Source organism: Lagopus leucura, unplaced genomic scaffold (genome assembly GCF_019238085.1).
Source record: "Lagopus leucura isolate 7727_CA_CO unplaced genomic scaffold, USGS_WTPT01 Super-Scaffold_760, whole genome shotgun sequence".
NCBI classification, from domain to species: domain Eukaryota; kingdom Metazoa; phylum Chordata; class Aves; order Galliformes; family Phasianidae; genus Lagopus; species Lagopus leucura.
In genome coordinates this window covers 7,521,382-7,544,961 of record NW_024962257.1, presented here as the reverse complement: position 1 = coordinate 7,544,961, position 23,580 = coordinate 7,521,382, and the positions used below count along the sequence as shown (strand labels likewise).

Below are 23,580 nucleotides of genomic sequence, written 5' to 3'. Positions count from 1 at the left end.
TGAACTAATTCTAATTGTTGCTAGCGGGAACTGAAACTGAACCAAAATAGCTTCACCCGCAGTTTGCACTAAAATACGTGCTAGTGAAGTAACTCGCCGCCCCGCGGTGGTACTCGATTGTCTCTCGCTCCGAATTTCAGTGCATCAGTTCAACCTGCAGGGCAGCGGCGCTCCGAGCTGACTCGAAACGGCGGAACGGCCCCGCGGCGGTGCGGGCGGTACGAACGGCTGCGGGAAGCGGCGGCTGCTCATGTGCTGCCCTGAGCTGCAGAAGCATCTCAAGGCTTCGACTTGGAAGTTACGAGACAGAACCCCGCTTATAAAATGTTCTTTTGCATCCAGAGCGCCTGTTGAAATGAAAAGGTTGTTCGAACAAACACCGGGTCTCGTTTGCTGAACACGCAAGTAAAAAGCAACGCGCGTACAAAACAAGCACGTCACAAATTGCCTCTTGACTCAGGCGCACAGCTTGGCGGAGGTCTCATGGCTGCGCTGCTCATAGCCAGCTGCGGCCAGCAGCCCGTCCCACTGCGGCGTGTCTGGGCAGGGCGGCACAGCGTTCCCGGGAAGCCCGGTGCAGCCGCCAAGCAGCAGAGCTCAGTCTGCGCTGCGTTGGTGCATTCCTTGATGAACAGAACGGAATTATCATAGGAAAGCCAAAACTATTTGGGTTTCAGGAGTTACACTCAGTGAGTCAGCCTAAGCGATACCTTGTTAAAATCTTCACGGTGCTGCCCTCCTGTTGATTCCTCAGATTTATTTTTATTGAGTTTCTGCCCTGTTTTGTACACTCTCTAAATTCATCTTAAAACCCTGCTAGAGACACGGGTGCGTTGGCTTTTGTTACTTTGATGCTCACTACAACACCTGTTGAAAAAGTTGACGTAGCTCCAGTGGTGTTATCCTGCTGCCCCGTGGCTCTAAGCACTGCCTTTGCCTCCAGTTTAATCTGCAGTGCATATAAAGTTGATAGCTCTCACAATCACTAAAAGTTACCGGTTCCAGTAGGCAAGGTGGAATAATTTTTTATAGCACTGTTGATAAGAGAAGCCAGGAAAAAAACTGCTGAATAGATAACACAGCCTCTAAGAGCTTACTCTTCTACGCATACTGTGTGTGAGTTAACAGAACACAAGCCTGTACTTGAAATGATACAGCAGAAAAATATTTAGGATATGGAGAACATATGTAGAAAAGTAAGCATGAAATGAAAGGAGGGCCAAGAACACATTTCTACCCACTTGTTTTTCTCTAGATACTACTGCATGCTGACAGAGCAATAACATTTAAGTTACACTTTCAGGATTTCAGCTTTCCAAGGACTCCAAAATGTTTTTCAGCCATGGGAAGACCCTGTATGGTTCATGCACCAGGTGAATGATGGTTCTTATATCTAAAAATACATGGATTTGCACCTCAAATTAATTCTCTTCCAATTAGTTCCATCTCTATTAGAAATTCCAACAAAATCAACAGCCAAGATTTTAACTGAAGTGCCGCCAAAATGCAGAGGAAATAATTTAATGCAAAGAATCATAGGATCAAAGAATCATTAAGGTTGGAAAAGACCTCTATGAACATCTAGTCCAAATGTCAGCTCATCCCTGACCATGTCCCTCAGTGCCACATCTCCACAGCTCTTGAACACCTCCAGGGACGATGACAGCACCACTTCCCAGGACAGCAGTGCCAGTGCCCAAACAGTGCTCCTGAGAAGAAACTGGAGCAGAAGAGTTCAGAAAAATGTAAGACTCAAAATATTTGTTGTGAAGAAAAAAATAGAGCTGACACAAAGACAAACCATTGAAGTACTACAGGGGTAAGATCCCACGTTGCCATAAAGCCTCTGAACATGGGTTACACAAACCATTGTTATAACTGCATCTTCTGAAACAGAGATTAATACTTATATAAACATTAAAGTCTTGTTTTAAAGCTGTTTTCCTTGTAATCTCAAAAATAACGCACCTGAAATTCTGTTCCAGATCCTGAACTTTGCCTTGAAATTAAGCCTGGGCAGGAAATATGGGATGGAGAACAACATCTGCTTATCAATTGGAAATTACATGTAAGAAAGCCACGACCCATGAGGTCATGGAGAAATTTGGGAGGAAGTGGAGAGAAACGTTTGCCTGTGGGGATGGATGGCACATGTAGAAGGTCAGCGATCGCACTGAGGGGAAGGCAGGGAGCAGGCAGCGCTGTGCGGCTGAGTCACATGCCTGAGAGGAGCGGACACTGCAGCCACACTTCTGGAGAATTCTTTTTTCTCCTCTCTGAATTGTATGCATTGCTCCCTTTTAGCTATTCCTTGAAAACTCTGAATATGAATGTTTGCTTTGAGAGGAACGTTTGGGGAAAAAAAAAAAACCAGCAACAACCACTTTGCTAGGTTACTAAGTGGCTCCATGCTTGAGAGGACGCCCACATTACTCCAGGCCAGCGGGCTGCTGTGCTCCTTCCAGACCATGACACATCCACTTGTTCATCCGTACTGACTGCACTTCCTCTGGAAAACAATTCATCATCCAAAAGCAAACACTGTCAGCTCATCAGAGCAAGGCGAGGCCGGCACCAAACCCGCACCAGAGCCTCACAAACCCTACTGCATGGCTGCAGCCAAGTCCTTCTAACCAGAATCTGGTTTTTGGTGCATGGAAAGTTCATCTTTGAGAGACCTCGAGCAAAACTCTCCAGGGACGGACTCTCTTCACTCTTTTTTTAGACTAACACCCTTTAAATTAGAGCGGAAAACACTACAGCAATGCCAGAACGTCCTTCCTCAGCCTCCGCTCGCACGCACAAAATACCTGAGAGTAATTCCGTGTACACGTGTGCACCGCGTACTGTTTATCCCGGTTTGCCCTTGCCGGCGGACATCCCGGCAGCACAGGGCGCCACCCGGCGCTGGGAGCCGCTCCCCGTGCAGCAGCGCACCGCCCTCAGCCCCCCCGTGCCCTCAGCTGCCTCGGCGGCAGCGCCTCAGACAGCGCGCCCCAGCACTCCGTCTCCCCTCTCACGTCACTCACCGCCCGCCGCGCAGCGCGATTGGTCGGTGGGCGCTGAGAGGCGGGGACAGCGGGCGCCCGTCGTTGCCCTCTGCGCCTGCGCAGTGTCCGACAGGCAGCGGCCGTTTGTCGTATCCGGGTCAGCGCCGCGGCAGTTGGGCGATGGCGACGATAGCGGAGCTGAAAGCAGGTGGCGGCCGCGGGACGCCGAGCGGGCGGGAGCGCTAAGGGGCTTGCGGACGCTCCTTGGGCTGTGGGCGGCCTCCGATCGCCCCGAGCGCTAACGGGGCTGCTGGCTGCTCGCCTCACGCAGGGCGTTGGGAGTAAGGGACTGCCCTGAGCCTCACGCGCTCCGTCGTTCATTTGGAAACATTCCCCCACGTTTCCTTAACGCCTCCATCTGTAGGCGATACCTGTCATACCTAAGAGTGCCTCTGTGTCACCCTGTGATCATCCACGGGTGTGGATATCTTAATTTCACCATGACTATCCGGGAATTGTGATTGTATTGTGGGCGATGAATGCTGCTCAAGCACGTTTGGGTTTATATTAACAGTTTTTATGGTAACAGTTTTAAAGGACACACTGGAAAAAAGAGGAGCCTTGGGGCAAATAAAAGCGAGGATCAGAGCTGAGGTGTTCAATGCGTTGGATGACCAGAGCGAACCGCGGCCACCGCTGTCTCATGAGAACCTCCTGATCAATGAGCTGATCCGTGAATACCTGGAATTCAACAAGTACAAATACGCAGCGTCTGTGCTCACTGCAGGTACTGGGGCCGAGTTTGTGGTGTCACTGCCGCTGTAATTGGTATTCACTGCCTGGTTGAGTAACTCCTGAAACAGTGGGAACAAAGTGTGCAATCTGTGCAATCTTGGCTGACCCTGGAAACAAATAGGATACAAACACCCTCCACATTATTTGCAGCGTTATGCCAAATTATACCATTAGTTTTTAAGAAAATGTGTTCTTTGTTGCTTATCCTTGAGGTAAACAGCATTTACATTGACAGATCAGTTAATGCAAGAGCAAATAAGTTTGCTGGCAGCCTACTCAACCAAAACACCTTGCCAGACACGTGCTTTTGTTTTGAAAAATGTGTATTTTAAAAATGTACATAAAAATAATAATAATGTACATATAAAACGTATGTTGCGATTTCTGATTGGCTTTTGAGCAAAATTTTAAAAAATGGAAATCACACAAATCAACAAATTTGAGGAATAATTTAAATTAATGTATTAAAGCAGTTGATAGTCTGATTTGCAGCAGTTCAGGCACGTCAGCTGTCAGAGGTGTGTTTATCAGTCCTCAGCTTAGATACAAACAAGGACATGAAGAAGGCCCGCATTTTTTAACAACTGCAATTAATCGTCATTGGATGTGCTGAAATGCTGACATTTGAGAGCTAAAGCATTTAACTGGTAGCTCTAATCTGTATTTAAAATTTAAAGTTCTGTAATTGTCCTTAGATGTGGTAATTACGTTTGCTGTATGAGTGTATGATCTATTTTCCAGAAGCTGGCCAGCCTGAAGTGCCCTTGGATAGACAGTTTCTTGTCAAGGAGCTGAACATCATTGAAGATGCAAATGGAAAATCAGTGTAAGCATTGATTTTGGAACGCACAATATACTCTGCAAGTATGTCTTCACAATGGTTGTATAAATCACATATAAATGTTCTGTCACCAGCCCAATACAACGAGATCACACAACTGCTCTAAACATGTGGGATTCAAGTGCACAGCGTCAAACATGGAGCCATTTTCAATCATACTCTCAGCTAGCATTAAATTCTGTGAATCCTACAGAATATGTTCACAAGCTGTTGTAATCGCATGCCTGAGTCTTACCACTTCAGTCTTCTTTTTAGTCAGAAGAAGAAAACATATTCTTTACACATTACCGAGTTGATACGCAAAGCAGTAAAAAGATTATTGCACTGTGAGATAAGATATAAATTCACAGCGTTCTGATGCAACTAGGTTTGATAGCAAGGGTACAGAAGCACATTTAAACATGTTTAGTGATGCCCTGTAGCTTGGGCCCACAGAATCTGACTCATGCTTAGTGAAAATCTAGTTTGGGATACATGGTGGTGCTCAAGCCAGTAGCCCACTGGTCACACGTTTAATTTGTATGGCAACACGGCTCTGTACTCGTGCTTTGTACTCTGATTCTTTGCTTACAAGTGATCTAGAGTTCAGTTGAGAACATCCTTTAGTGCAAGCTATGGGAGAGGGGTTGTCTTCAGGGATGGCTTATGCCTGTTCTTATATAATTGCATTTACCGTAATGAATTTTAAATAATTACTCTGAAGACATGTGAACATTCTTAGAAGTGAACGTTAAGGTGTAAGAACTTCTGAGGAGAAGCTGTTTGACTGTTTAAGTGCTCAGTAGTTAATATGTTTCATAGATGGCTTTTGTGATTTTTGCCTTGAGCAGACCTCTCTTATATGGAATTATATCGCATTTCTTACACCATGGTGAAGAAGAAAGTACCCAGAGTACTCTTCCAAAGGTGTCTTTGCTGAGTTATCCAAGGCAGAACTTTGCCAAACCATCTACTGAGAGGAATCAAACAGGTGGGTCTGAGTATAGGGTCATCTTCACAGAAGTTTTATTCGCGACTGGGTTTTCTGTGAGCTAGATTTGCTGATAACTGCATAAACACGAGTGGACACAGGGTACTTCCTTCTCTGTACAAGGAATGTTTTGTACAGAAACCTTTTTTATAGAAAAAATTCTTCAGTAGGACATTGTTTGTGTGCCAGAATACCAATAAGCCATCTGACCTGTCCATCCCTCTTGCTCATATATTCATTTAAGAATAGCTGTACTAGATCTAACTTCTGATTTCTAAAATGACCTCTTTATGTTCCTTTATTTAAATAAGTGCCCAACTTAGCTTCTCAAGTCTGCTTCTCTTCTGTTGGTATGTTAATGCTATGTAATGTGTACAAATCTGATTGCCCTCACAAATGGAAAGATAGATGGATATTTTATTGGAATGGCTATTTTATTTAGGAAGCAGGCATTCTTAAAAATCAGGGATAGCAAAATGTGTATAATTTTTTGCAGCATAAAAGGTACTGCGAAGCTCTTGTTACTGTGTGGTAGCTGCAGCTGTCTATTATAGTGAAGGGAAGCAGAGAAATCCAAATTGTTTAGCTTTATTCTTTTAATTCTTTTGGACCGTGAAAAACTGAAAACTCATTTAAATTTGGACCTAACAAATTGTTTTCCCATTTTCATTAAACTGGCCAAACTGTACTTCCTTACACAACTACAGATCTGGAATGGATCAGCTAGAGGCAGTCTTGGTACACTGGCGATTTAAAACAGAAATTTTGACACAAATTCTTAGTAAGATAAATTAAATAGTGGAATATTCTCATCTGTCCTAATAATTTCTATAGAACATTCATAATGTTTAAGCTGCCAGTTCTGTGTACAGGAATAAATCTTTCTGAGGATCTAATTCACGTCCCACCGACTGCAGAAACTTAAGCTCCAACTTCACTGGTCCATAGGGCACTGCTGAATCTTATTTCCCTTCATGCTCTCTGCCTGGTTGCTGTTAATATTGCCTAAGCTACAAAATGAAAGGGATCGTTGGTCTTTTATTTTCCCTTTCAAGGAGTCTGTTTGGCATATTGCTTCACCTTCTGCTCTGTGGGATTTTGCACTATTTAATATTATCAGCATAGTACTACCATCTATTCCTTTTGTATCCAGAAATTTGAAAAATTTTGAAGTCTAAGATATTATTGCAGTATCTAAAAAGCATAAGGGAAGAACTGAATAAGCACCTTTCCTTAATACTGAATTGATGAAGATGATGTTGTTGCTCTTCTGCCAGTAGAGGGGGCTGAAGACATAAAATGTCAGTGCCAAAGCTGCTATAACTAATCTTTCTTGTTAGAAGATTCTTATTCCTATCAGAAATCAAGGTAATCAAGTGCATTCATATACTCAGCATTCACAGTCTCATATTTAACATCTGTCTTGCTTTTCCTATTAGGAATTGTCCTTCTTGCTTATGTTGTTGAATGAATATTCAAATAAACTGGTACACAGAACGGGGATGTTGATACAAGTTGCAGTCAGACCTTCCTGTCAGCTGACTTCATTAGAGCTGGGTTGAAGCAATCTGAGATCCAGTCTTTGGTCTTGCAGTTGGATGAAAAAACACAGTTGTAAAATTGAGCTTGCTATGATGATATTCCACATCAAAGTTCTTATTAACAGTTGCATCTCTGGCTCTCCAAACGTGTGAAAACATGTGTGCTTATTTTTCATTTTCAGATAGAATTCCAGAACCAGGAAGGATGGCTGGCACGAGCATTGAAGAGCCTCTTGTTCTGCAAAGCACGAAGAGATGATGTGATGATGTCTTTTATATGTTCACTTACCCTGCAAAGCTCTTGGAGAGTTAATTTATGAAATTCTTCATTATGTAAATTTTTCCATTGTGTCCAGTGGGACCATTTCCATTTGTTAGAGCTCCCCACGAGACAGGAAGACCAAGTCATTATTCCTGCCAGTGAAAAAATATTAGCAAAAAGGCATTCTTCCTCCAGAAGATACAAGGAAAACTGTATATAAAATCAGATTAGTCAAGCCTGTGTCTAGAATTAGGCCTAAAAAATATTTCTCTTATATTTTAAAATAAAAATTTACTAGATATTTATAATTTCTGCCCTTTTGTTTTTATGTCTTCATGTACCTTTTCTGGTGTCTGAATATTTTTGGTCAGTTTTATTGTGTTGGTATTTGAAATAATTTTGGAATGATTTTTCTGTAAGAAGAAGCACCTGCTACTCTTAGATAAGTATGGGAAAATAAGTTTGAAAAGAAAATTGCAGTCCTTTGGAGGAATAGTTGTTTGAAGTTCTCTGGAAACAAGGACTATATTTATCTTTATGCCAGCAAACAAACAAGGGTAACTCTTTTCCATCTGGAGTTGCTATAAATTGTACAGTGTAACACTAAATACATGGGACGGGGGAGGAACTTTTGTTTTTTTCCCAAATGACATGAAAGTGAAGGCAGGAAGAGTTAAAAATGAAGTTGATGGTTAATTACTGATTCCCAGGAGTTTTTTTTAGCTGAGATATTTGGATGTTTTTTCTGATAGAAGTAGACCTTGTAGTGGTACATAAAAATACCACGTAATGTATTTTTTAACAAATTCATGCATGTTAGTGTTTCCAGTGGTACTGAGAGTAGTTTTGTGTAATTGTTAAATAAACGGTACAGCAAATGTTTGGGGGAAAAAAGAGAAGGAAGTTAATGTAAGTTTGCAAATGTTACTGAAAGGAGCCGGAGTTGTGCAGTCTTTATGATGTTTTCCCTTAGTCTTTATTTCACCCAATTAGCATTGTAGGTATTTTTTTATTTTGATAAGTAGCCTAGGCTCTACTTTAATGTGAAACTGCAGAGAACAGCTACAGCTTTAAAGGAGAAGCTACTTTCATCCGTTTCAAGGCTCGGGAGTGAGCTGCTCCCCTGTGTGTGACTGGCAGTGCTGATGGCTCCACATTTGCTTATTTAGAAGTACGTCTCTCAGGACTGTTTCCAAGAGGAGAAGACGTGTGCAAATTTATCTTAATCAAATCTTTCAATCTTTGGTAGCTTTGCATCAATTATAACTGACACTTGGGTGAAACAAGCAAATTTGTGCATGCCCTCAATGTTTGCTATGTTACCACCACCACCACTAACACATTCAACCACTTAGATGGAGAGCCATCTGTATAAAACCTACATGGTATGCTGCCTTGCTGCTGGGGCTCTTTCCTGCCACACTGGTACAAATCATTTTCTCTCTTCATTCCTCTGTTTAATATTACAGCAGAAAAATAGTCTTTTAAGTTATTTATGAATGACTTTCATTTTGGAATGAGCTGGAAGTGCCTCTCTGGAGACTTGCAGAAATGAACTTTCACAGAGCATGGATATGATTGCTCTAGCCACAGAAACTCCTGAATTTTGAACTTTGGTTTTCCAGAGGTTGTTTGTCCATAACCTATTTTTCTGTTTCTCATAACACAGTGGGTCGAAGTGTATTTGGAATTTGAATTGTCTTTTCAAGGGCAAAGAAAAGGCTCTGCTGAAAAACAGAAGCCACAACCTTCTATGCTATGCAAATCTGCCAGGGCAACCAAAGCCATTGTGTCTGCTTTCTATCTTCCCACCATAGATTGTACAGAAGCTGCTCAGGTGCCGTGGAGCTGCCTGGAATTTTAGCTGCTGAAATTAGATACAATTTTTGTTCTCGTGAAAGAAGATAAGGGGAAATTTGGTACTTGACCTTCCCCAGTAACACAGCTCAGCGTCCTCTTTGTCTCCACAGCCATGAAAGCAGAGGTTGTTACAAGGGTGTGCTTCAGTAAGCTTTGAGGTAAAGGTGCATATCTGAAATCAGAGCAGAAATTTGTTTAAAACAGAAAACTGAAAACCATTTTCTTCAGGAACTGCAGCTTCTGTCCATTGTCAAGATGCTGTGCTGGTACAGGAGCTGGAGTTGGTGCGTCTGCTTTGTTGTGCAACATGCATTTCACCTAATTGCCTTAATACCAACACGTTGCAGATTTGGAGTTTTGGAATAATCTTATTTGAAAGTACAGTCATTGTACAAGCAAATTAAAATCAAATTAAAGTGTACTGTCCATGGCATTCATTTGTATAACGAAGCTTTGAAATATGTCTGTGAAAATATACTGGCCTAATTATTAATGTCTGACACTTGTCTCGAGAGAACCTGGAATCTGATCTTTCAAGATGTGGACATGCAGTGAGTTCTATGAGTGCTGGACTGCCTTTACTTGCTTAAGAAGAGGAGGTGCAAATTCTGTACAAAATGGATTCTGTACAAAATGTACAAAACATTCCTTAGAAGTTCCAAGTAAGCGAGGCCAGTATTTAGATGAAAGTAATTCACAGTTCCAACTTCAGATTTTAGATGCAATTTACTTCTAGGTGTGCAAGGAAAAAAATTTCTCAAACAACTTAAGAAGTTCTGTCTTGCTAAATTACAGACTGTAACATCTTGCACTGAGTGCCCTAATTCTTTCTACTGATACCAGAAAATGAGAAAAAGATACAAGGATTTAGAAGTTCCACGTTTTTGGTGAGCTGAATGCATTTCTGAATTTTATCAGAGTTAGAACAATGTAAGTGAGACTGTTATGCGTGGGGGTTACATCAAAAGAGGCTGTTCTTCGTCTGCATGTGATATCAAAAGTGGAGGTGACAAGGAGCCAGCATGGTTTGGTGTGAATATCAGATCTGGAAAGCACTTTGGAAGAACTTGATCCATGAGTTTCAAAAAGATTCTTTAATACCAAATATTTGCTCTCCCCTAAATTTAGAGGAAACTGTGTGCATAGTCCACAGTGCTGTTTTGGAGGGATTCGTTTCTGTTGTGCATGGCAGAACTTTTTCTGTAAGCTTTATCAACAAGCCCCAAGGATTCAGTTGCACTTTCCTTCCTGAGCACGCTCTGTATCAACCTGAATTTTGGTATTAGTAGATTGGTTTTCCGGAGGAGTGATTACCAGTTGGTGATCATGTTTAGGAAGAAAAAAAACCAAAAATATTTGCTCACTCTTTCAGTAGCAGCCGATGAAGAATTGACATCTCTGCCTCACACACTTCACTTGACCTGAGTCCAGTACTAAGCACGTTTACCCTGAGCAGTTCCTGACTCCTTTGCCATGTCAGACTCCTCATGTCATTAACTGTTCTGGTTTGGATGCAGACTGCCTCTCCTGCTGCAAAAGCACCTCTCTGCTTCCCACTGCACGCCAGCTCAAAGAAATATAGTCCATTTTTAAGTGAAATTATTTCTAAACAAACAATTTGCTTTCTTGACATTAGTTAAGAACCTAACTTATCACCATGATGTATTCCTCCTGTCTGCGATTCAGGTTACACATAGTGAGGCAGCTGAAAGCTCATTTATTTCCCTCTGAAGCCCCTTTTTTTTTCCAAGCACAACATTTACTGTGCAGATTCAGGAGACAGTTAAAGGATAGGCTTTATTATTTCTAGAAAAGTAAATTTTAAAAAGCTTGTTTTCTTATAACAAAAGCACTGTCCACGGGGACTCCACTGCATTCAGTCTGATGCACCTTCAGTTTACGAAGTACCGCAGCGACAGGGAAACTCCAACCGGGGTATTTTATTAGTGTGTGTATTCTTATGCTGACTTGTAAAGGAAGGTTGAAACCAGGCTTACACTTATCACTTCCTACCCCACACAGCTCAAAAGTGCAACTGTTCCAGGCACAGCAGGAATATTTTTTTAAACTTTCCAGCTCGGTTTAATGTCACATCATACATCACCCTCCACCACTGCCTCTTTAAACACACTACTTGGGCACCAAGCCTGCATGTGCACATGCAGTGGTTTGCGAACCAGCAGGAATAATTTCCACTCCTTTTTAAGCTACTATTAAAATGCATCTGGTTTTGTGAAACAGCTGGGTAGGTTTACAAGAAGCTTCTTAGGATAACTGTGATGAATGCCAAAAAGATCATGCTTTTCAGAGGATGCCCTTGCATTTCAGTATTTTCTGTTCATTACGTTCCTATGTAAAAGCTACGCTTGCAACAGAGAAACTGCAAAATGAATAGGGTAAACTCACAGTGAGGAGCTTTCTGCTAAGAAGGGCGAGCTTCTTCGATTGACATCTGGATATCATTTCTCCTGGCTTCATTCCAACCCAGTCAAACACACATGAGTCTCATCTGGACACGGCTTTGCTGGACTGCAGTGCAGTGCAGACCCCACCTCCTGAGGCAGACCCTCCGGTTTTATGCAAAGGCTGAAACCATGTAACTGCATGAGCAAATGGAGTGTTCACCCGCTTCTTACAATACAGCTGGAATTTCTGCAACGTGGTGGGGAAGGAGCCCTGATACTCTTCCACTCTCTCCTGTTTGCCCAGATTTGCTCATCACTGTCCAGTGTTGGAAACAGGGTCTGATGGTGCATATGGTCCATCACACCTGCAGGCACTGCTGCTTACACTGGAGTTTTCAGCCCAGCCTCCCCACGTAGGTATTTTCCTAGGATGCCAAGACCAATATGAGTCTCATCCATTTTCCCCAGCAGAGCATATTTTTTAGACACGACTGTTGTCAAGAGAAATTATTTCAGCCAGGACCGTGCTCTGATCCTTTGGGTATACACCATATTTAGTCTGTTGCTGAGAGGGGGATGTTTCGGTATTTTGTGTTTGGCATGTTGATGGGAATTCCTAGAGGATCCTACTTTCCCTTTTTGGGATGTCTCCATCCCCAGGTCTCTCTGCACATGGCTGTTGGCTACTCATGGCAGGAGGAGGGGGGACAGCCAGGGACTGAAAGTTTCAGGGTTGTGAGGGAGGTTTGACGAGGAGCAGATCCCTCCCCAGCCCCAAGGCTGGTTTCACACTCCCTGTCCTCCTCTCCCCCCTCACACAGTGCTGCTGCCCACTCTTTCCACCACATCCCCATGGCTGCTCCCCCTCAGCTATTTATCACTTCTCTTCTTCCATTTATGGACAGAGGGAGGTATTCCTCATATATGAAAATGTATTTACGGTGCTTTCTTGGAAACTTTGCTGCATGCTGGCTGGCAAAAGAAACTTTGGCAAATCTGCTGGGAAACTGGGAAACATCCCTTGTATACCCCAGGGGCCAGGGAGGCTGACACCAGCCCCTGGTGCCCAGTGTCATGCAAACACATGGAGACCCCACAGCCACCCTTGCCACATCAGGAATGTCCCCCCCATACACACCAAGCTGCCCCTCCACTCAGCTCCAAGAAAAGGCACTGAGGTAGGTAGGAATTCCCTGTGCCCCACAAGACCAGGGCCTGTCCTTTACCCTCAGCAGGGTGGAGAGGTAAGGATGCTGCCAAGGCAGGAAGGAGTTAAAAGGTCCATTTGCTTGGCCAAAGAGTTGCACCTCCAAGAACAAGCGAAAGTTCTGAACCTGAGGGCACCCCTCGAGGCCTTCCCAAAAGCAAGGGATTTCAGACCCAGTTTGCTTTGCTGAAGGGCAGATGGGGGCAAGGGTAGTGGTCCTGGGCTGGGCCCTGTTGGCAACGAGCTCCTTGTCTGAGACCGGGTGTTTTAACCCAGGTACTGGGAGGATTTTCCAGCAGGACGTGGTTTGCAGGGCCCCTCCCCACTGACAAGATTCTCCTCCTCTATATAGGGAGGCAGTGAAGGCTGCGAGGACTCGGACTGTCCCGGCTGGTGGCTGTACAGGTTCCTGACTCTCCAGTTCCCTCCCTGCTGCCCTACTCGGACAACTGTGAGTATGGGGAGGGGGGGAGGAGGGGGCAGCACACCCTGCTGGGTCGGGGCTGGGTGCTGCCACGCTGGAATGGAGCGGGGCGCTGAGCTGAGCACGGTGCTACTTTGACACGAGTTGCAGTGAATAACCCTGCAGGTAGCACACAAAGCAGAAAGAGAAGCAGACCTACCTATGCTCAAATGGCTGCTCCTGAGCTGAGTGCTGCTAATTGGGTTCTGCTTAAAATATGCTAGAGCAATGACGGTTTGTAAGCATGCACAGACCAAGCTTGGTCCTTAGTTACTTCTAGCACTGCCACGGCCAGACCGAGCACTGGCTGCACTGAGCCTGCAGCAAGGTGCCAGCTTGCACCTTGTTATACTGCAGTGGAGCACTGGGTATGGAAGACACCCACCAGATAAACTTTTGCAGTGCAATTCCTAAGCTGCTCAATGAACATATTACCAGATAGTATCATTCACCTGTCAGCTGGTTCTTTAAACAAGAAAAAAACACTTAAAGACTAGGAGAGGAAATCAAAACATTTTTGCAGAAGTACCTTGCTATTGAATATGTGCATTTTTAATATGCTGGAAATCAACTTGAAGTGAAGCTTATCTGATAGACTAATTTAAGTAATTTCAAATGCAACTTTCACACCTTTTTTTTTTTTTTAAGGAATAATAAAGAAACAAAGTTCAACAAAATACTGCCAGTAAGTTAAGAAGACAGTAGATGGCATCACTGTCATCTGAGAAGTTATCTGGCTTCTTTCACATACATATATATACGTGTGTATGCATATAAATATATATATTTGTGTAGATATGGGAGAGGTGCACATGTGTTTATAAGGAAGAAGTAATTTGAGATATTTTAAATATAAGGAAAATCAGAAGTTTTCCATTATTATCTAGTATATATCTCTCAACGAAACCTTTCCTAAAGTACAATTGTATGAAGGCAAGCCCACCTCTTCCCCTCAAGGTTTGGCCCTGGCAGGCAGCTTGCAGGATGATGCAGAGCCTGGTCTGGCTTCCCAAGCCCCCAAAGCTCTCCTTTCCCACTAACACAGAAACCAAAAGGACAAAGCCTCAGAGGGCAGAGCACTTGCCTAAGCAATCACTTCATTACTGCATGGTACTCCTCTGGCTATATTCGCTTAGATGTAAACAATGATTTTTATTATCTCATTTGCAATTGACATGCTAGTCCCTAAAAGGTATTTGTTTTGAATTTGTTATCATTACATTTTTGTGGAACAGTGAGTATTGAGGAGAACATCGCCTTATATGGTAGCGTGCATGGACGTATGCAGGGATCCAAACTCTTTATAACTCACTCAGAATTAATAGTTGCAAATCTGTTGGCTTTTCTTTTCGTATGTTAATTTTAGAAGAAGCAAAGAATGAGAGGTAGCTTTCCAACTTGTGTGCAGCCTGGTTAACACAGCGATTATTTATGAACTCTGATGCAGAATCTGATTTACTTCATAGAGCGATATCTGGGGCTACTGGAAGTCGCTGGTATTTTCCCTATGAGGGAATCTATCCCCACATACTGGAATTCAAGTCTTTTTTCCTTTCTGCCCCCCTTCTCTCCAGTTTATAACACAAATAACCTGGCCCAATTTCTCCACAGCAGCAGAAGAGCTGTCAAGTGTCCCATCAGTTATGTATTGACTTGCATTAAGGGAGGCGAGCACACCTGACAGGAGGGCAAGTCCCTTTCAGACATGGATAGTGCATCAAAACCAGTCCTGTGAAATTACTGAAAATGCTCTCCCTTAAAAATACAGACTTCTGCTGTTGAGTAACTTTAAATGTACTGATGATAACCCCGTGTTAGATCAGATTGTCTATGATGAGAGTGAGCATTTAAGGGATGGCCCCAGACCAAGGAAAGGCAAAAGGCCATCCAGAGGAGGGATGCCTCACAGTGCCTGTCATAAAGCTAAACTCTGGGGCGCCAGTCCAAAATGAACATCAGTTGATCAGGATTCACCCCTGGATTATTTTTATTTTTTCTTTATTTCTCCCCATAGCTTAGCTATGCTCAGCTGGGTGATTCAGTCAAGTACTGGAAAAATGAAAGGCAACCTGAAAAGACTTCCACAGAGTGACTGTACCTCAGGAGGTGCATTGTGAGTCAAGAAGCAGGTTATGGCTACATCCTTCCATCAGAAACCACTATGAGAGCATGACTTGTTTTCTGAAAAGAATTCACGTGTGAATCCACTGTTTGGATCATTCTTTCCTGAACAGCCATGATAAGCTTTTATACTGACATTCACGTCCTGCACAGGAAGGGAGAAGTGCCCCTTATTATCTCATTAGGATAACAGCAGTCCCTTTAAGCTCTGACCCAGGAGGCAATTCTGCTTAGCCAATAACCTTTTAATTAAAGAGCACTTCCTGGAAATATTTATACTTTGTCCTTGGAATAATATACTCAGGATAAACTAATTGTAAAAACAGCATTCAAATTCCATCACCGACATTATAAGGGAAAGAACAATGAAAATCAGCAGCAGGGCAGAAGAAGGAGGAATAGAAAATAAGTTATGGAAGTGTGCATGCCCCTGTGTTCGTGCACGTTAGGAGTTTGAACAAGCATAGCAGATTCATCCAGCTCTTGGTGTAATTTGGCATTTTTCTGAGGCAAAAAACCTTTATGTAAGTAATATTTTTTATCACTGCTTTTCCTTCTCCTTTCCTCAGGATAGCTCACTTCTGGGTACAGAACAGGCTTTGCTCTTGCCCTGAAGATCTGTGCTATCATCCTCCTGAGAGAACAGATGAGAACCTCATGCCGAGTTTGCACTGATATTTAATTTCCTTTTCTCTTAGCCAGCTCTATGGATGAAACTCAGGGGCTGGCCAAAGGGGCCGGCTCAGTTTTGCCTTCTCAGGGAGCATTCTCAATGGCCAGTCTTCCTCTGTTACCCAGTTTCCCAACATCAGTCATGCTGGACCAGTGCAGTACAGTATGGATCAAAGATGGACCTGCAGGCTTACTGCCAGTTTTGATTCAGAAAGCTTCAGCACCTCATTAGGACAAATCTGCCAGTGGTGCTCATCTTATGCACTTTCTATTTAGAAAACTTTACGTCGTTACTATGCTTATTAATCTACACTCTGTAACAGAATTTTCTCTATACTGCAGCTGTACTCAGCAACTACTCAAGCTTCGTTCTCAGATTCCAGATCATCATTCATGAAATCGTTTTAGTCAAATCAGTGTTTCTTCCTTGGTTCAGACTAAATATTCCCTATTTCTTGTAGAGAGTTTATTCTCACCATGTTGAAACTAATATCCTTGACTAATATCTTGACTATGAACAGTCAAGTAGAGTACTTAGATCTGAACAAAAACTCATATTCCCAAGATTTGCAGTTCATTCTATCTCTTAGACCTTACAACCTCACCTAATTTTCAGAAAGATGAAATTTAAATGCAAGGTGCAAAACTTTTTAGTCACAGGAAGCTCTGTGTTACCAGGAAAGAGCTTCCCTTGGTTCCTGAGCAACAAGAAAAGCAAAGAGCAGTTGAGTCATCCCCACTGATGGCATGCTTTGTAGCAGGCCAGCTGTTTTGTCTTTGGTTGAGTTTTTTAGGTGAATGGTCAGGACAGTTTCCACCATCATCACTTTTGGGCAGCCTCCAAGTAGCAGGATTTGATCCCATGAAACTCAGCTCTGCAATTCAGTGTAATTTTCTGGTGTTTCTGATGGCAATATCAAATTCAATATGGATGTGCTGCTACTTGGAACTTACCCAAGGACATCTCAATCCAACATTTTGGGGCAATTCCCTAGCTCTCTTCTCTGGGTCTAACCAAAATCCTCTCACCTCTCCACAGCATCTCCTTCCATGCTACTGGGGCAACAGGGTGTCTCTGCTACTGCAGCAGGAACAGAGGCTATGGCATCTCTGCTGTTCCTCTAACCCTGCTTCTGCAGCCCTGGGGATGGTTCCTCCATCCAGCTGCCTTCACCCTGCAGATGCCAGCTGGAAAGCTCTGCTGGAGAGAATACCATCTCCATTATTGGAACTGTGCGGCTCTACCAGCCCTCTTGGCAGCAAGGGAACATTTTCTGCTTTAATCCGCACAGAGGTCAAATAGTTTCCTCTTGCAGCTCTCTTCCAAAAATCCCCTGGGAGCCAGCAAAGGGCTACATCCTACAGAGCTTCCTCGCAGGGACTCAGGGCAAGGAACACCATGCATGGCGAGTGGCGATGCACAGAACCAAGCCTGTTCAGTTCTCATCCCACTTGCCCACCTCACCGCATGCATTGAGCGCTCACAAGTGATTTGGGTGAACTTTCCTGCTGGAGTTTTTCCAGGTTAGGTGTCACTAGAACATGTACATTTAGAGGAAAGCTGTTTTTTCTTTAGATGGGAGCCTTTTCAAGGGAGTTTAAAGAGGCAGGGCATCTTATTTCCACTGCATTTCACTGAGGTATCACCTAAATTATTTCAGCACTTCTAGAATCCTAGATTTGTTTTTAAGCTTTAGGCCACCTTCTGCATGATCCATACTTCTCTCTCAGACCTCTCACACACTTTGGCCTTGCAAAACAATTTTAATCTGTGGGAAGGTTTTGGGGACAAATATTTGGAAACCACTCTCTGATACTCCCAGAGTACAGGGCGTCCATTTGGCCTCGTACACAGAGCTTTGCAAATATCATTCTGCTTATGGGCTCATTGCTGACATCTTTAGCAGTCAGTTCTCCAAAGTCCCTCAAGACTTGTGTTTGTTTGAATATTGTAAATGTTAAATTCACTCTCAATAAGGAAATGAAACAGCCTCCGTCTCCTGGAGATGTTTTTCTCAGCCACGCTCTTCCCCACTCCCTAGAGCTGCCTTCCCTGCTCTGCTGCACAGCAGGTTTCCTGACTAGCACCACTTCTTTCCTACTCTGTAGCAAACTACAAGACTTCTGTTTACTCCTTTTCTCATTGAGTACTTAGGAATGCTCCAGCATTAATCAGCCCAGCTGCTGCAGCTACATCTTGATTTCCAATGGGAAGAAAAAAAACAAAGCTGCCTCCTCCCTCCCAAACACAGTGCAAAACAGCCAGAAGCCTCCCATTGCTCCCACCTTCAGAGCAGATACATCCAGCAACTTATCCATGTGCACAATGCTACATGCAACTGCATCATCCTTCCAATCTGAGCATCACAGTTCAGGGTATCTAATAATTGACGTAACTTCAGAACTTGTTTTATTTTCTCCATTTCTTAAGTTGTGGATATTAACCCTTCATAAATGATCAGCTCTCACTGTATGAGCTACAGAAACAGAATAACTCTAACTTCTCTTTCACCAGCACTACTGATTACAGTGGCATTTTTTTCTTGAGTTTGCTTTCAAGTTTTTTCTTTTGATCTTCTCTTAATCTTGTTTCTTCTCCAAATGAATCTATTAGAGCAATTGGGAATGGTCCTTAGCAAGAAAAAGGTTGTTTCTGTTCTTTCTGGAATACAACCTGGGAATTGTTCTTCTATGAATTATTTCATTATTATGCTTGTATTTCAGCACGCACCCAACACTATTTCAGCAATGGTAACTTTTGAATATATCAAAGTTAAATTAACTTTGTGATGAATAAGAGATGAGGCTGGAAGAAGCTGTTCAGATGGTGCTCTTGCTGCAGTCCTGACAGTCTAATTGCATAAGTGCTAATTGTGTCTTACTTTTCTCTCCAATCTTCTGTACAACATAAACAAAATAAGGGTAATTAGCTCAGGAGTCTTCACTTCTTTAATGTCCTAAAGATTTTGAGTTAGATGATTTCAGACACAGTAACAAAGGAATGAGATCAGATATTTAAATATGATTCTCCAAGGTATTTAAACCCAACAGTATCTGTGTGGAAAAGTAAGATATGACCCAGGACTTGCAGTAATTAGGATCTACCACATGGTAAAGATTTAGCAAAGACCTTTTGCTTGGAACACCTCCACATTTACTTTTCTTTTAAAGCAGAATATTTTGCCTCTTCAACAGGTAACTACTGAGTCAAAATGTCTCAAAAACCTCTCAGCGATGATGAGAAATTCCTCTTTGTGGACAAAAACTTCGTTAACAACCCTCTTGCCCAGGCTGACTGGTCAGCGAAGAAACTGGTTTGGGTTCCATCAGAGAAACATGGATTTGAAGCAGCAAGTATCAAGGAAGAGAAAGGGGATGAGGTGACAGTTGAACTGCAGGAAAATGGAAAGAAAGTGACACTGAGCAAGGATGATATCCAGAAGATGAACCCTCCCAAGTTCTCCAAAGTGGAGGACATGGCCGAGCTGACATGCCTCAATGAAGCTTCAGTGCTGCACAATCTAAGGGAGAGATACTTCTCAGGCTTAATTTATGTAAGTAGGTTTTATCTTGCATGCTACCATGTCCCATCACAAACAAAGCAGATCCCACCTGCTGTCTGGGGTACAGTATTTGTGTATAACTTGGCATGCAAGTCTGTACCCCTCAGCAACAGGATCCTAAACCAAAAATGCATTTCAGTGACGTTTTTTTCTCCACAACTCTTCTGCTTTATTACTTTTTCCATTTTATTCAACTAAATTAAAACACATAACGGGTTTCTTCCCCAAAGTTTGCTAATTATGAAATGATGTTATTGACTTGGAGAGCATCCTCTGATAGTTAAACAGCAGTCCGGCTGCTTTGAAAATCATGACTTCAATGGAAATCTGATCAAGTTTTCAGTCCATATGCCCCAACAGTAACTTCAAAAAAGAACACATGGAAAAGCCAGGTTATATAGCCTATTCCCAGGCAAACTACCAATGAAATGCAATGGACAAGTTCTGGTTTGGTGGCTGCTTGACTAAAACCTTATGTTTGACTAAGTGAAAAATCGCACTGTAATTCAATCAAGAGTGCTCATATCCTTCAAAGATAGCATCTACTAGGGCTTTTTTTTTCCCCTTTGTTGGTCAACTTACGGATTAGAGAAGCCTGGGTAAATTCTAATCTCTCTATGCTCATGTGATTCAGGGCCCAGATTTCTCTGCTTCCCATTTCACACAAGAGTGTTAACATAATCATGTTTTGCCATTAATAATCTGCATCAGTAGTCATCAAACTGCACAATAAAAGAAGCCAGGAAATTTCCATGGGATTTAGCTGTTATCTTTGATGCTACATGGAGGATCCCTACGTTATGTTGTAGAGAAGTAACCAAGAAATTCAATCCATGGAAATTTTACTTGCGTGACAGACCACTAATGAGTGAAAGAAAGCACAGAGCTTAAGTAATGTGGTTTCAGAGGCAGGAATAGAACTCTCTTTAACTTGAAGAATGCTAAATTGGAAGGTAGGAAATGACGCAGAAAATAAAGATGGTTATATATAGTTAAATAAAAAAACCCCAACATTTAATTGTTATGCATAACTTGATAGAGCTAAAGCTGAAGATCTTTCCTTCAGGAATCTATTAAATGCATGTCATCAAGATGCCTGAAAGATGCCTAAATGCTCTCAGCATTTAGATTTATTAGATTCTATGCCCACAGGTGAACAGAAGGAGCTGTGTGTTATTATAATACTAGAGCTCAAAATGTTGTTTACTACAATGGAATTTGTCTGAAAATGTTTTGCATTGTTGCAAGATTTAAAAGGAATTACTACAAGTGTAGATGGATAAAATGAGAAGGAGGTGTTTTTGTTTGTTTGTTTTGTCTGTTTTTTAGGAAAAAAAAAAAGAAAAAAAGACCAGATGTTTCAGGACTTCCTGTTGATTTACTTTGAGGAGTTTAGTGGAACTCTCTCATCCTACAGGAAGTTCATTTACTCGCATCATCCACTTTTGAAAAGTTAAAATTTGTTTTCATGGAGTCAAACATCAAAGCATATCTGAAATTAAGCTCTCTCTCTCTCGACAAGATTTTAAGATGGCGATTAATTAAGAGTTACCAAAAAAAAAAAAAAAAGAGTTACAATTCTGAATTGTAATCCAAATAGTATTTTCAGGAAACCTAAAACTGTTTTAAATTGTCCAGCCTTGTCCTACTACACACCTTTTGGGGAAAAAAAAAAAAATAATAATGTGTGGGAGGGATATAAACAGATATTTTGGCTTTGTTCTCATCTACTTGCAAAACAAACTGTAAACCACCATCTCCTCTCTTTGCCTTGGTTGCCTACATTGCCTGCCTTGGAATCCCACACATACAAGGAAAACTTGACCTTACTGTTCTTCCCTTTAGAGCACCACTGATGCAAGTGGGGGTTCCCAATTATGCTATAGAAAAACATTTCAACCTAGATGAAACAAACAAAAAAGTCTCACAGCAAATCATCTGTCCTTAGATTTAAAATAAATATTATTAAATCAGAGGAAGTAAAAAATGTGCAGTAATTCAAAGTAACCATCCACTGGAAGAACACCCTGACATTTTTCTTTGATGGAGTTAAGAAAGAACAAAAAGTGCTTTGCTACTAACTCACATTTCACACTGCTGAGAACAAGCAGAATCTGCTTTGTCCAGTCACAAGTGAAACCAAAAATGACAGTATGAGCATCAACAAAATAGAAACTCGATTTGAGAGCATAAACAAGTTTCTTGTACCTGCATTCATAGGCACTATGCATTCAGCCTTTGCTCAGTGGTGTAAAATTGTTTGTCTATAGGAAACTATACATTATATTGGAGCCAGTGTTGGGATACTTCTGCCCAAATGTAGGCACTAACAACTCGGATGTATGTATTTGCATAAGTTCCTCTTAACCATCAGTGGTGATGTGCAAAGGACAGCAATCCTGTTGGACACTATCCCTAAGATATCATATCTTGCCCCCAGGTTCTCCAAGGATGGACACGACTGCAGGTCCCCATCCCTGGGCAGGCCAAACCTCAGGAGAATAATCCAAGGCACAGATATTTCAAATCCCACTTTCAACTCCATGCTTGGCTAACTGGCTTCCTTGACTTCAGAACACTTTATATTAATCTGTTTTCCCCAGATCTTTGTAGAACATCTAGAGCTGTGAGTGGTGAAGCCACAAAGCCTGGTTTACCTCCCTCAGGTGAGAGGAGGTATCAGTTGCAATCCAGTTAGAAATGGGGATGCCCAAACTTCATCGGCTCAGGCTTTTTTTGGAAGTGGCTCTGGCCAGCCTGGTCTGCTGGTTGGTGACCCTGCCCACAGCAGGGGGGTTGAAACTAGATAATCATTGTGGGCCTTTTCAACCCAGGCCATTCTATGATTCTGTGATGATTCTATGATTTTTTCCTGCTTTAAAAATCTGCTTCTTGTATCTCCAAGTTGGCGCTTAGGCGTGCAAGTAGATAACTATATAGAGACATTTAGACTTTGCATGATGAAAGTCAGAAAGATATCTAAAAATCTCAGTGAAGTAACTTCCTGAATTGAACATTTATTCTTTTACTTACTTGGATATTAGTACCTGAGTATATATAGCACATCTACTTCAACTGAAAAAATATCTTATTTTACTTCCCTTAAGGGCCTAGTGGTCATTTTGTCTTATGTAAGATACACAGCCATTTTTCACGTGTATTGACCATACAGCACGAAAGTTCATTTTAACACAGTTTGCACAGAGTTTTGTCCTAAACTCTGTCATCAATTAAAAGCCAGCGTAGCAGTGATTTACCCTCCCCAAAGGTTTTAACTTGGGGACATCAAAAGCGACTGAAGGTGCAGTCACAATGCTGTAAAGGTTGGAGATGCTCGGAGCACCCCACACGTTCTGCCCAATGTGGGGCACCCAACTGCTCCTCACCGCCATGAGCTGATGGACGCTCTCGCCCTGTTTGCTCAGTACCATATAAAGCTCTCAGGCTGTGCCGAGACCGTGTTGTGCTATTTCCTAATATGGTCAGGAAAGGGAAACCCCTGTGCCCAGATCCAAGCCTTTGAGATGGCATTTTACAGTCCTGTGCTATCCTTGTTCCTGTGGGGGAACTGAGGCGGCTTGAGCTGTCCTTAGACACAGTTCTGAGGTTAGGGCAAGGTAGCACCGCGCAGTGCAGCGCTCACCCATGAACTGGGGGAATCCAAACAACTTACGTCCAAGTCATAAAGGACAAAAGTTCATTTGTTTCAGACTGGTGTCATTTCAAAAAACAGTAGCCAAAGGCTGACTTAAGGGCTGCAACTATCATTTCTTTTTCTTTACTTATTTTTTGTGTTTGTTTACTTTGCTCACTTTTAGTAACTGTTGTAATACACGGCATTTCATCTATTATCACTCACTAATATTTCTGTTCCAGTTCAATAAGTTGGA

At 42.4% G+C, this 23,580-nt stretch overlaps 3 protein-coding genes across 21 annotated transcripts in view; 2 read left to right on the top strand and 1 right to left on the bottom strand.

Moving 5' to 3' along the window:
- The first annotated feature begins 3,087 nt into the window (after nucleotides 1-3,087).
- On the top strand, nucleotides 3,088-7,707 carry CEP20 (centrosomal protein 20). 2 transcript variants are annotated; one of them, XM_042864859.1, is made up of 5 exons: nucleotides 3,088-3,198; nucleotides 3,580-3,777; nucleotides 4,527-4,611; nucleotides 5,457-5,596; nucleotides 7,320-7,707. In XM_042864859.1, the coding sequence occupies exons 1-5, from the start codon at nucleotides 3,171-3,173 to the stop codon at nucleotides 7,394-7,396; spliced, it is 528 nt and encodes a 175-aa protein (XP_042720793.1). In that variant the 5' UTR covers nucleotides 3,088-3,170; the 3' UTR covers nucleotides 7,397-7,707. The 2 variants fall into 2 exon arrangements, with proteins under 2 accessions (XP_042720793.1, XP_042720794.1); XM_042864860.1 differs by lacking the exons at nucleotides 5,457-5,596; nucleotides 7,320-7,707 and having other exon boundaries at nucleotides 4,527-4,630.
- NDE1 (nudE neurodevelopment protein 1) overlaps nucleotides 3,552-23,580 on the bottom strand; it is an 81,824-nt gene continuing 61,795 nt past the window's right edge. For 14 of the 16 annotated variants that reach the window (XR_006177711.1, XR_006177722.1, XR_006177710.1 and 11 more), the window contains one exon: nucleotides 3,552-7,375. The gene's annotated coding sequence lies outside the window, so the exon portion shown is untranslated. Of the gene's footprint in view, nucleotides 7,376-8,781; nucleotides 9,432-23,580 lie in introns of all 16 variants that reach the window. The other 2 variants (XR_006177719.1, XR_006177713.1) reach the window with 2 other exon arrangements.
- MYH11 (myosin heavy chain 11) overlaps nucleotides 13,220-23,580 on the top strand; it is a 55,988-nt gene continuing 45,627 nt past the window's right edge. For all 3 annotated transcript variants that reach the window (XM_042864855.1, XM_042864854.1, XM_042864856.1), the window contains exons 1-2: nucleotides 13,220-13,322; nucleotides 19,323-19,681. In XM_042864855.1, coding sequence (XP_042720789.1) covers nucleotides 19,340-19,681 — 342 coding nt within the window. In that variant the 5' untranslated portion in view covers nucleotides 13,220-13,322; nucleotides 19,323-19,339. The remainder of the gene's footprint in view (nucleotides 13,323-19,322; nucleotides 19,682-23,580) is intronic.

Bases quoted from the DNA above. Each gene is read 5' to 3' on its own strand.
- CEP20 (XM_042864859.1), top strand. From the start codon at position 3,171: ATGGCGACGATAGCGGAGCTGAAAGCAG. The intron at 4,612-5,456 runs GTAAGCATTGAT...TGCCTTGAGCAG, and splicing joins GATGCAAATGGAAAATCAGT to ACCTCTCTTATATGGAATTA. The intron at 5,597-7,319 runs GTGGGTCTGAGT...TTTCATTTTCAG, and splicing joins TACTGAGAGGAATCAAACAG to ATAGAATTCCAGAACCAGGA.